Here is a 13338-nt window from a genome sequence, read left to right as displayed (position 1 = left end):
CAAATGTTTAGGTATACGCAGCCTATATTGGCCATTTCATATCTTCGAGATGGTTTGTTAATCGCTGTCGATTTTATCATTAGCCAAGAAGATATAGCCTATGATGCTTCGTACATGATTAATTATGTGGAGGCACAATTGCCTGGTTTGGTCTACGATGCAGGATGTAATTTGAGCTATACATTTCAACAGACTGCGTTGCATTATGAACATATCATAGACCTTATATAATTGTTGTGCTTGTGCAAGATAGCTAAAAGTTTGTATTTGGACGCAGCGCAATTCGATGGGTAGCTCCTTGGGGATCGAGGGTATCCATGCCTCCCGACGCTCATCACCCTAGGCTACCCTAATCCCGCTCCTGGACCACAGGCAACATTTAACCTGGCACACAGCAGAACCCGCGATTGAAAACACATTTGGGATATTGAAGTCCATATTGCAATGCCTACGTAGTATACGAGTGTGTCCGAACGGGCTTGCGTAATTGTTGCATGCGCCGTCCTCTACAATATAGCCATTCCGCGCAAAGAGATGTAGAAATGTATGTGGAAAAATAATATAATTATTACCATGAATCGTAGTGTTTCATCTTTACTTGATCAGATGATCGCTTGGGCCCACCGGAGTAGCCTACATCTTTATAAAATAACAGGTTATGTGGTAGGAATGCTAAGAAAACTTTACCTGAGATATGAATAGATTATAGTTCAGATATTTAGGAACGTGCTTTTGTCATGAAACGTATGCATTCACGCAGTCAGCGATCCGCTACCAGGGTTTCTCTGAATGGCAGAGGCTTTGGTGTTACTTTAAAAAACTTTTTCTAACTTATTACAGCATGCGTTCGAGTTCTGAGAAACATGCGGCCCGTTTCTCGCCTAGAAATCTAGACGCCCCTAGCGGCAACTAGCCTGTTTCGCCCTTTTGATCAGGATTTCCATGCTCCATATATCACGTCTTTATAGGTTTGGCGTGTACGCGCACAACCCAGTGTTAACCAACCCCGTGTTGATTAAACTATTTCATAACCGGCGCGGTGGAACCGACCGCTCTGTGTTAGTCGGCTCAGGGTCAATCAACCTAGAGTTCAGCGTTAACTCTGTGTTTGTTAAACCTCCGTTCGTGGAATACCCCTCTGTATCACAATAAGCACACATAACAGACCTGTATCACAATAATCACACATAACAGACCTGTATCACAATAAGCACACATAACAGACCTGTATCACAATAATCACACATAACAGACCTGTATCACAATAATCACACATAACAGACCTGTATCACAATAAGCACACATAACAGACCTGTATCACAATAAGCACACATAACAGACCATAAGCACACATAACAGACCTGTATCACAATAAGCACACATAACAGACCTGTATCACAATAACACACATAACAGACCTGTATCACAATAATCACACATAACAGACCATAAGCACACATAACAGACCTGTATCACAATAAGCACACATAACAGACCTGTATCACAATAATCACACATAACAGACCTGCATCACAATAATCACACATAACAGACCTGCATCACAATAAACACACGTAACAGACCTGTATCACAATAAGCACACATAACAGACCATAAGCACACATAACAGACCTGTATCACAATAAACACACATAACAGACCTGTATCACAATAATCACACATAACAGACCATAAGCACACATAACAGACCTGTATCACAATAAGCACACATAACAGACCTGTATCACAATAATCACACATAACAGACCTGTATCACAATAAGCACACATAACAGACCTGTATCACAATAAACACACTTAACAGACCTGTATCACAATAATCACACATAACAGACCATAAGCACACATAACAGACCTGTATCACAATAAGCACACATAACAGACCTGTATCACAATAATCACACATAACAGACCTGTATCACAATAAGCACACATAACAGACCATAAGCACACATAACAGACCTGTGGGGTATCCTACGAAGCTCGATTAGTGGCTTAGCGAGGTATGTTGCGCTCAAAACCAGGGTATGCTGTCATACGAAAGTGGATTTGTTTTAGCGTCGCTGTATCACCATGGTATCTTATGCTCGCAACCAAACCTGCTCGGGAGCGGGTTATGTGCTTAGTTATAGCTCAAATCGTGAAATATCACCGCCCTCTGACCAATTCTAACCAATCCATTATCTTGAACAACGAAGTTATCTCACGTGTGCTAATCTGTCATACTTTGAACAGGTTCGGCCCCGCCTCTGCAAACATTTTGAATCTCGAAGGCGCTTTTAAGTATGTTGTGCGTGCAAATATGTCACTACTGTGGACATGCATGCCATACAATATCTGATGACCATCGACTTTTTGATGTTATAGGTTAGACACTAAAAAAGACCACCCTAGATTTCGCTACCGCTCATAAATGCGGAAGTAATCGTTTTTAAACCTTGGCTGTCTTGTGCGTCTCCACGTTTCCCGATTGGTCAAAATCACCCCAACCACGAGAACGCGCACAGATCTGAGCTGAAAGCCTAGTTTGACAAATTCATCACATACCTGCTGTCGTAGGATCACTTAACTTAATACCCGAGTTAAGGCTTTGTGCAGCCTCGATATGTCTAGATAAACTTGCTTCGTAGGACACCCCACTGTATCACTGTAAGCACACATAACAGACCTGTATCACAATAAGCACACATAACAGACCTTGGGCCTATTGCACAAAACTAGGATAAGGGATTAACCCGGGATATCTTGGTTATCCTGGCTCAATTTATCCGTGATCCAGTTGCACAAAAGCGGGATAGGGGGCAGCAGGATATGTTATGGTATAAGTTACCATGGCGATTTATTCTGTGGAGCTAGCCTGCTCCTGACCAGGCTCACAGCCAAGATAAGTTGATTCTAATGGTAATTACATTATCTGATTGGTTCAGCTAGCTGTCATTCAAATGAGACCTCCACGTGATTTTTTTTAAAGAGCTGTAGATTCCATTTATATATTATTTGCAACATGCATTTACTCGCAAAACACAGCAGAATGTCTGCCTAATACCATATGGATGTCATTTAAATTATGGTGGCCTTATAATTAATAACATAGCCTACTCGTTGTTTGCTTCTTTTTTGACAGATGTTTGATTAATAGGCTGCTGTAGTAGTTGATTGGAAGTGGAGGGGACATTTTTCGAAGGTGTTTTGAACTAATTCGGCTTTTAAGACAAATTAAGATACTTTGTGCATCTTTGCGGTGGCAAAGCGCTTCCTAATGACGTTGCGTGCCGAGACAAGGAAGCTCTCACACACGTGGGTGCATATGTAAATTTGCATTCAGTTGATCTGCCACACCTACTCCCGCTATGTAACAGAAATAATCATGATCCCCCATCCAAAAAAGTAAAACTTTACCTCGTTGTTAGTCTATATCAAAAGCGGTTGTTTACTTTGTGTGCAAGACGCTATTTTTCGCGTCTTTTTTATTCCAACCGCGAGTTATTGGGGGAGAAACGAGAACGCGCACATACACCGAATAACTTACACCTGGCTTGATGAATCCGTGTCTGCTCATCCTGGATTGGTCTTTGTGCAACCAATTCAGCCGGTATGCTCTTGTTTAGGATTCAGTGATCGCGGCTCAGTAACTTATCCCGGATGTCTTAATTCTGATTTTGTGCAACGGGCCCCTGTATCACAATAAGCACACATAACAGACCATAAGCACACATAACAGACCTGTATCACTATAAGCACACATAACAGACCTGTATCACTATAAGCACACATAACAGACCATAAGCACATATAACAGACCTGTATCACTATAACACACATAACAGACCTGTATCACTATAAGCACACATAACAGACCTGTATCACTTTAAGCACACATAACAGACCATAAGCACACATAACAGACCTGTATCATTATAAGCACACATAACAGACCTGTATCACTTTAAGCACACATAACAGACCATAAGCACACATAACAGACCTGTATCACAATAAGCACTTGTTGACAAACTCTATTGTAAACTTGTGTATGTCATCACGCAAGGCTGTATTTTTGTCTGCTCTGATGCATCAGACTTCCCAGAGTTTGCTACTGCTGTATGTATCAGTGTATTGTGCAGTGTGTTTTGCCCATTCATCCTCAATCTTCTCTATGACACAGGGAAGGCAATGAAAACTCTTGACGGTCTTTTTAACAAAACCCCTAAACAAAGGTTAGGGTTCTGACTTTACTTTATAAGATAAAAAGCCTTCTCGATCTGCAAAGTCGGAAGTTCAAAGTCTGAAGTCTGAAAGGTTTTTTTTCAAGGTTTTTTTTTCTTTCCTAGCGCGAGCTTATCGCGTAAAGCCATGAGCGAATGCTTCTCTATTTCGTGTTGTTTTGTCTGGTGACCCCTGACCTGCCGACAGTTTTTACAGTTTGTTTGTCCTTAGTGACTGACCTCTCACTTGCCTGCAGTTCTGTTCTATCAGTATGCCAGTTTTCTTATCCTCGTTCAAAGCACATGTAATTTAAACACAACACACGTTATACTGTATCTTAAACAAGTTCTTTTGAATTTAAGCAAAAACACTTTAAGTTTTAAGCAAAAATTCTATTATTGCAGCATTCGCTGATTTTTGTTTGTTTTAGAGCGAGCTGGATGGATGCAGTTTTATGATCAGGAAAATGTTGCATATTATGGCGTTAAATGTTATTAGACTTTCATGCACACATACACACACACACACACGCACGCACACACGCACGCACGTACGCACGCAGGCACGCACGCACGCACGCACGCCTGTCCAGCTGTTGCATGATTGCAGGTCTCATTCAGATCAAGCCAGAAACCTGGTGTGTTGATGTTGTTTTTTCTGAACCCAAGGAAGCTGTATGGCCTATAGTGATGTACTCTGATGTGTGTGTGTGTGTGTGTGTGTGTGTGTTCGCTCTCTACCCCGCAGGTTCCCAGAGGGATGTGATCATCATCATTGTCTCTCTGCTCGTCATCACTCTGCTGTTCCTCTGCCCTTTCCTCTTCATCAGGTGAGTCTACACACATATACACACACATACACACACACACACACACACACACACACACACACCCCTAAATGTCTTTAGCTTTATTATACAATCGAACAATATTTTGGTAAGCGTTGCTTTTTCTGTTTCAATATGGTAACATATTGTCTAACAATAGTGAAAGCAACTGTGTATAATTGTTTTGTGGTTGACTATGAGACCACGGCAATGTTAGTTTCACTTTGCGAATGAGTTGAAATAATAGAGGAGTGCAGATGTGTGTACTGTAGGCTACACCTGGTCCATAAGGTGCAGATGTGTGTGTAGGCTACACCTGTTCCATAAGGTGCAGATGTGTGTGTAGGCTACACCTGTTCCATAAGGTGCAGATGTGTGTGTAGGCTACACCTGTTCCATAAGGTGCAGATGTGTGTGTAGGCTACACCTGTTCCATGCAAGCAGATGCTTTCAAATGCGCCAGTGACCATCAGAACACTGATGCGCTGTTTGAAGATGCTCTGCTTGCTGTTACAGGGAATGACAGATGTCACTCTCATTGGTTTAAAGGATGTTACGCCCCAAAACACACCCATGACTGATCAAGAAGCATAAGGTCCATCCATCCAACGTTTGATAACGTTTGATAACTCGTGGGTCAGGGCTCAGGTGTCACTCATGTTCATAACTCGTGGGTCAGGTGTCACTCATGTTCACGATTCCAAATACATACTGTACATACACTGTAAATGCAGACCGGGTAAACCAGCCTGATCTGCACACACACACACACACACACACACACACACACACACACACACACAGGCTGGGTAACCCAGCCTGATCTGCACACACACACACAGGCTGGGTAACCCAGACTGATCTGCACACACACACACACACACACACACACACACACACACACACACACACACACGCACACACACACACACACACACAGATTGGGTAAACCAGTCTGATCTGCACACACACACACACACACACACACACTGGGTAAACCAGTCTGATCTGCGGGCGATTGGATTTTGAACTGCAGCTCAGGCTGGGAAGCTGCACATTGGTCTCTGCTGCTTCCGCTCACATTAGCGAGGACCAATCACAAACTGGCTTATCCACCAGGAGCACCCGCATCGTTGGTCTGATTGGTTGAAGGACTTTCCAAGCCTGTCAGGCTACTGTAAATGTATATGTAATGTAAACCTAAAATATGTAGTGCAAGCCTAAACACAGATGCGACAATGCACGTGGGTCAATTTAAAGTGTTAATATAAAGATACAGCGAGAGACACCATGTTTAAAGATACAGACAGAGATGCCATGTTTCTTTTTATTGCAGACTCAGAAACAAGCTGCCAGCGGTCCCAAAGCCTGTCATTGCGGTGTCCATAAAGTACTCCCCCAGTTCGCAGGTGAGACTCACACACCAAGGCAGCCTTGCTGATATACACACACACACACACACACACACCAAGGCAGCCTTGCTGATATACACACACACAAACACACCAAGGCAATCACAGTCCAACTGATATACACACACAAACACATACACACACACACACACACACACACACACACACACACACACCAAGGCAGTTTGCTGATAAACCGCTGCTGTAGATTTGACCTTGATGATATTCCGCTGCTGTCGAGTTGACCTTGATGATATTCCGCTGCTGCCAAATGCTGAACTGGAACTGTTTGTTGATGGATCTGCTCCTTTGACCTTTGACCTTCACATCTACTGTAAGAAGAGGCCAGTTAGAGGCAGCTAGCCTGGCTATGCCAGCAGGACTGAAGGAAATCCCCAGCTATGTCAAACCTTGCAAACATCGCAAACTTGTTGCATTAAGGACTGCAAATGAAGCACACAGCCACACACACACACATACTCATTCCACACACTGACAGTCATGCCCGTCCCTGACACACACACACACACACACACACACACACACACAAAGAAACACACACACACATACACACATACTCATTCCACACACTGACAGTCATGCCCGTCCCTGACACACACACACATGCACACACACACACACACACACACACACACACACACACACACACACACACACACACACATACACACACACACACACACACACATACACACATACTCATTCCACACTCTGACAGTCATGCCCCCCTGGACACACGCATGCACGCATACACACACACAGAGACACACACACAGACACACACACACACACACACACATTCTGCCTGTTTAGCGGCAGCAGCAGCAGCACAGTGCGTAGGCATGATGGCGTGAGGTGGCGTTCCTGCTCAGGGCCGTTGAGGCCACAGTGCAGAGATGACTCACAGGTTCGGCTCTGATCTGGCTCAGATCTGGCTCAGATCTGGCCCTGCTCCGCTTCCGAGCCGCCTGCGTCTGAAACCTCACACCTCATGTTTCACTATTACTGTAACTCCCAAGCGCTCCTCAGAGTCGCCTCTAGTCACCTTCAGACCACACGGCCTCCTCCTGCGCAGAGTCCGGCCCTCTGGGTTCTACTGTGCTGGGTTCTACTGTGCTGGGTTGTACTGTGCTGGGTTGTGCTGTGCTGGGTTGTGCTGTGCTGGGTTGTGCTGTGCTGGGTTGTGCTGTGCTGGGTTGTGCTGGGTTGTGCTGTGCTGGGTTGTGTTGTGCTGTGCTGGGTTGTACTGTGCTGGGTTGTACTGTGCTGGGTTGTGCTGTGCTGTGCTGTGCTGGGTTGTGCTGTGCTGGGTTGTGCTGTGCTGGGTTGTGCTGTGCTGGGTTGTGTTGTGCTGGGTTCTACTGTGCTGGGTTGTGCCGTTCTGGGTTGTGCCGTGCTGGGTTGTGCCGTGCTGGGTTCTACTGTGCTGGGTAGTGCTGTGCTGGGTTGTGCTGTGCTGGGTTGTACTGTGCTGGGTAGTGCTGTGCTGGGTTGTGCTGTGCTGGGTTGTGTTGTGCTGGGTTCTACTGTGCTGGGTTGTGCTGTGCTGGGTTGTGCTGTGCTGGGTTGTACTGTGCTGGGTTGTGCTGTGCTGGGTAGTGCTGTGCTGGGTTGTGTTGTGCTGGGTTGTGCCGTTCTGGGTTGTGCCGTGCTGGGTTGTGCTGTGTTGTGCTGGGTTGTGTTGTGCTGGGTTGTGCCGTGCTGGGTTGTGCTGTGCTGGGTTGTGCTGTGCTGGGTTGTGCCGTGCTGGGTTGTGCTGTGCTGGGTTGTGCTGTGCTGGGTTGTGCTGTGCTGGGTTGTGTTGTGCTGGGTTCTACTGTGCTGGGTTGTGCTGTGCTGGGTTCTACTGTGCTGGGTTGTGTTGTGCTGGGTTGTGCTGTGCTGGGTTGTGCTGTGCTGGGTTGTGCTGTGCTGGGTTGTGCTGTGCTGGGTTGTGCTGTGTTGTGCTGGGTTGTGTTGTGCAGGGTTGTGTTGTGCTGGGTTGTTGGTTGTTGGCTTATTATGAACACTGCTGTTGTTATTAGCTGGAGTGGTACAACTGTTGTTGCTGGTGCTATCATTTAAGTTATCGTTAGCAGTTGACATTCACAGCCCTTAATTCTTCTCATCCGCCCCGCTACAGGAAGTGCACCCACCCAAGGAGGAAGTGCATGTGGTCACCCTGGAGCACATGCAGAAACCCACCGAGACCCTGTGCATCACCCCTGAGGAGGGGCTCACCCTGCTGCAGGAGGAGGAGGGGGTGGGGAGGGCCGAGAGTGAGAACACACACCAGGAGGAGGAGGAGGAGGAGGAGGAGGAGGAGGAGGATCAGGACCACGTGATGAAGGCACATGAGTGTGATGGCGCTCAGAACCCTAACTACAAGCGGCAGACCCTGAGAATGCCTGAAGACTCGGAGATGACGGAGAAAGCTCTGAATGAGTGTGATGTCACATCGCCCGTGTACAAGAACGCACAGGTGTTCGACATGAAGCCAGAACTTTGTGAGAACGGAGAATCCTTTGTGTAGACCACCTCAATAGACTACCTCAGTGTTCCAGCACTGCAGAAGGTAAACGTCACGTGAGAGCGAAGGAACTCTCTCGACCCTCTGAATGGTATCACCTGTAGCACCTGAGAGTCTTGGAAGAACAAAGGAACTCTCTAGACCTCAGCAGAACATCTGCCTGTTATTGCCTGCAGTACCAGTGAGTCTTAGAAGAACTGAAGAACTAGCTGTAGACCCCAGCAGAAGAACTAAAGAACTAAAGACCTAGCTGTAGACCTCAGCAGAAGAACTAGAGAACTATCTGCAGACCTCAGCAGAAGAACTAAAGAATTAAAGAACTAGCTGTAGACCTCAGCAAAACTAAAGAACTAGAGAACTATCTGTAGACCTCAGCAGAAGAACTAAAGAACTAGCTGTAGACCTCAGCAGAAGAACTAGAGAACTAAAGAACTAGCCGTAGACCTCAGCAGAAGAACTAGAGAACTATCTGTAGACCTCAGCAGAAAAACTAGAGAACTATCTGTAGACCTCAGCAGAAGATCTGAAGAACTAGCTGTAGACCCGAACTAGAGAACTATCTCTAGACCTCAGCAGAAGAACTAGAGAACTATCTGTAGACCTCAGCAGAAGAACTAGAGAACTATCTGTAGACCTCAGCAGAAGATCTAAAGAACTATCTGCAGACCTCAGCAGAAGAACTAGAGAACTAGAGAACTATCTGTAGACCTCAGCAGAACTAGAGAACTATCTCTAGACCTCAGCAGAAGAACTAGAGAACTATCTGTAGACCTCAGCAGAAGAACTAGAGAACTATCTGTAGACCTCAGTAGAAGAACTAAAGAACTAGAGAACTATCTGTAGACCTCAGCAGAAGAACTAAAGAATTAAAGAACTAGCTGTAGACCTCAGCAGAACTAGAGAACTATCTCTAGACCTCAGCAGAAGAACTAGAGAACTATCTGTAGACCTCAGCAGAAGAACTAGAGAACTAGAGAACTAGAGAACTATCTGTAGACCTCAGCAGAAGAGATCCAGAAAGGCAGCAGGTCAGGTAACACACACAGGTGTGCGTTAAGTGAGAGGTCTGCACAGCACACAGGTGTGCATTAGGTGAGAGGTCCGCACACACAGGTGTGCATTAGGTGAGAGGTCCGCACACAGGTGTGCATTTGGTGAGAGGTCTGCACAGCACAGGTGTGCATTAAGTGAGAGGTCTGCACACACAGGTGTGCATTAAGTGAGAGATCTGCACACAGGTGTGCATTAGATGAGAGGTCTGCACACAGGTGTGCATTAGGTGATTAGGTGAGAGGTCAGCAAGGTGATCCGCTACCTCAGTGAGTCATCATCGCTCCGCATCGGCCGGAAGCGATCACGCTCTTTTGAGAGACTAATGGTTAAAAGGTGTCATCACAGACGATCGCTCTCTCCTGTGAGGTTAATGGTTAAAAGGTGTCATCACACAGACTTGTGGTGACATATGTGGTTGAGTTCATGAAGTTCATGAAATCCCTGGTTATGGTGCGCCATTAGCCTTTAGAATTAAAGGACAAAATAAAACAGGTTCATTGTTTGGTTTACTTAAACGTTATTGTCTTACATATATCCTTATATAGATCTTAAAATAAAAAGATCTTAAATGTTATTGCCTTTATTTTAAATAAAATATTTTGAGATTTTGTGTCACTTCCTGCCTGACACTGTGACTGAAATTGATTTGGGTGCACAGACAAATGGTGTTTTATCTATTACACTCTCTCTACACCAGGACCTGTATTCACAAAGAATTTTAGGGCTAAAAGTAGCTCTTAACTGGCTAATTTAGGAGAAACTCCTAAAAATAATGGCCGTGTCACTCCTAACTTTAGGACTCCTAATTTTTTTCACTAAAAGTTATTCACAAAGCATTTTAAGCCTAAAAGTAGCTCCTAAGTCTAGGACAGCGTAAAATAACTCGAGAGGACTTCTAACTCACTAAGACCTATTCACAACCCACTTTCATTTCACGTTGCGATGTTTTGAAATGAACGTGCGGTTAGGAGCTGTCATGCAAGGGAATAATTGCGCATTGCAACTAAGGATGCAAATGCAATAATGCCATCAACAACCAAAACCGCCATGGCATGTTAACTAAATGTAATGTCTCATTGTGACATTACATCAATCAATTACATCAATTAAATTAAATAGTTTCTCTTCTTTGCAAATGTAGGCTACGTGTTTTCACACAGATTAATTTAAAACATGTTGCAAAGATACTGCTCCAGTCCGTAGTGTTTCATTATGCGTAGGCTATTTGCCTTAGTCTTTATTAGTTTAGGCTATGGCTATTTATTCATCATCTTCCATCCGTCACAGTCCGACATAGCGCACGCATTCTCACCAGCTAAGACCTAACACCTGTCACTCAACTCCTCATAGGGGAGGTTTTTGCCATCATTCCCGCGTTATAATCATCAGCCAATCAAGGTGGCCACTTTAATCAAGCTCGTGCATGAGTTATGATGTCAACCATAGCAACGAAGACTCACTAGTTTAGGAGTTGTCGTTTAGGTCTGAAAGGATTTGTGAATAACTTTTAAGAGAAAACTCCTAGCTAAAATCTTTTAGTGCGATTTAGGAGTATTCTTAGTGCTAAGATAAAAATCTTTGTGAATACGGGCCCAGATCAGTGATAGAGCTTTGAGAGCCGTTTCTGTATAGTGAGAGGTTTTAATATCGTCTGATTGTCTTGTCATTCTGAGAGCACACACACACACACACACACACACACTCTCTCTCTCTCTCTCTCACACACACATACACACACACAGGGGCGCCTGCAGGAATAACCCCCCCAGATCAGTGATAGAGCTTTGAGAGCCGTTTCTGTATAGTGAGAGGTTTTAATATCGTCTGATTGTCATTCTGAGAGCGCACACACACACACACACACACACACTCTCTCTCTCTCTCACACACACACACACACACACACACACACACTGTCACGGCTTTGCCTGGTTCCTCCTCCTGTCTGTTACGTCTGTCTCCTACAGGTGAGCTGGGCGCAGGTGTATAATAATGGGACAATAATCACTTCCTGGTTTGGGCCTTTAAAATAGTACCGTATTTTCCGGAGTATAAGTCGCACCAGTCAAAAAATGCCTCATGAAGAGGAAAATGCCATATATAAGTCACACCTGTCTATAAGTCGCATTTATTCAGAAATGTAATTCACAAAATCCAAGACCAAGAACAGACAGAGGCTGTAACTAGACACAGAGGCCATAAAGATTTTCATTAATGACGAGAAGGCGTGAATGGCCGCCCACCTGTAGCTGTAGACAGTAATGTTTACTCCTCTTTCATTTCGGAATTATTCGAATACATGTTAAATTTCATATATTGTCGCAGGGCCAGCCAAACTATGAAAAAATGTGCGACTTATAGTCCGGAAAATACGGTACTCCAGACAAGGCTGGAGGTCGACCGCCGCTGCTCTGTCTCTCCCGCACCGACTTAGGATTTTGCTTTGCTTATTCATTGCACCTCATCTACTGATTGCATACACTTTTATTTCCAAGTTCAACTCCACTACTGACTTCACTTAAACTATAGTCTCCAGTATTCTCTTAATTATTTGTCCCAATCTGTCTACTTTAGATCTTTTTGAATTGAATATGTCATCTGCCTTTCTCAGAATAAGCTATTACGTCAGGCCTAGAATCAGGTATCGGTATGGGTATCGCACTAAAGTAGGCTAAACAACCTGAATGTTAACCAGCCCTTGGACGCACCTGTTTACGCCACGAACCAACCGTGCACTGGACAGAGAGAACGTGAGCGGCCCGTCCCAAACTCGTCTGCATGGACGTGCAGAGGGGATATCCCACAAAATTCTAGGCCTGACGTAATAGCTTATTCTGAGAAAGGCAGATGACATATTCAATGCAAAAAGATCTAAAGTAGACGCATTGGGACAAATAATTAAGGGAATACTGGAGAGATATAGGTTAAGTAAAGTCAGTAGTGGAGTTGAACTTGGAAAATAAAAGTGTATGCAATCATTAAAATGAGGTGCAATGAAGAAGCAAAGCAAAATCCTAAGTCGGTGCGGGAGAGAATCTGAAACTGTGAATCTGAACAGTGCTAAGGTAGCATTTTAACGTAATAGCAGCACCACAGGTATGTGTGAGCATCAACTGGACAGGCTAGCAAGCATTTGCTGATTGAAGACTAGAGTTCTAAACAGGGGAGACTGTAGCACTTTAGAGTACTAAACAGGGGAGACTGTAGCACTATAGAGTACTAAACAGATGAGACTGTAGCACTATAGAGTACTAAACAGGGGATACTTTAGCACTATAGTACTAAACAGGG

The 13338-nt window shown here is 44.6% G+C and overlaps 2 protein-coding genes across 2 annotated transcripts in view; both read left to right on the top strand.

Annotated features, from left to right (window-relative positions):
• Window positions 1–8997, top strand: part of LOC134102333 (uncharacterized) — a 20083-nt gene extending 11086 nt beyond the window's left edge. Inside the window, exons 14-17 of the mRNA XM_062556412.1 lie at window positions 4974–5055; window positions 6389–6461; window positions 8608–8727; window positions 8839–8997. Of these exons, the coding sequence (XP_062412396.1) occupies window positions 4974–5055; window positions 6389–6461; window positions 8608–8727; window positions 8839–8997 (434 nt within the window). The remainder of the gene's footprint in view (window positions 1–4973; window positions 5056–6388; window positions 6462–8607; window positions 8728–8838) is intronic.
• The window catches only part of LOC134102188 (uncharacterized), a 49707-nt gene extending 39045 nt beyond the window's left edge, over window positions 1–10662 (top strand). Inside the window, exon 16 of the transcript XR_009941492.1 lies at window positions 10381–10662. The gene's annotated coding sequence lies outside the window, so the exon portion shown is untranslated. The remainder of the gene's footprint in view (window positions 1–10380) is intronic.
• Window positions 10663–13338: the final 2676 nt, after the last annotated feature.

This window comes from Sardina pilchardus, chromosome 15, assembly GCF_963854185.1.
Source record: "Sardina pilchardus chromosome 15, fSarPil1.1, whole genome shotgun sequence".
NCBI classification, from domain to species: domain Eukaryota; kingdom Metazoa; phylum Chordata; class Actinopteri; order Clupeiformes; family Clupeidae; genus Sardina; species Sardina pilchardus.
The sequence above is the reverse complement of the archived record's forward strand: the minus strand, read 5'-3'. Positions and strand labels throughout refer to the sequence as shown.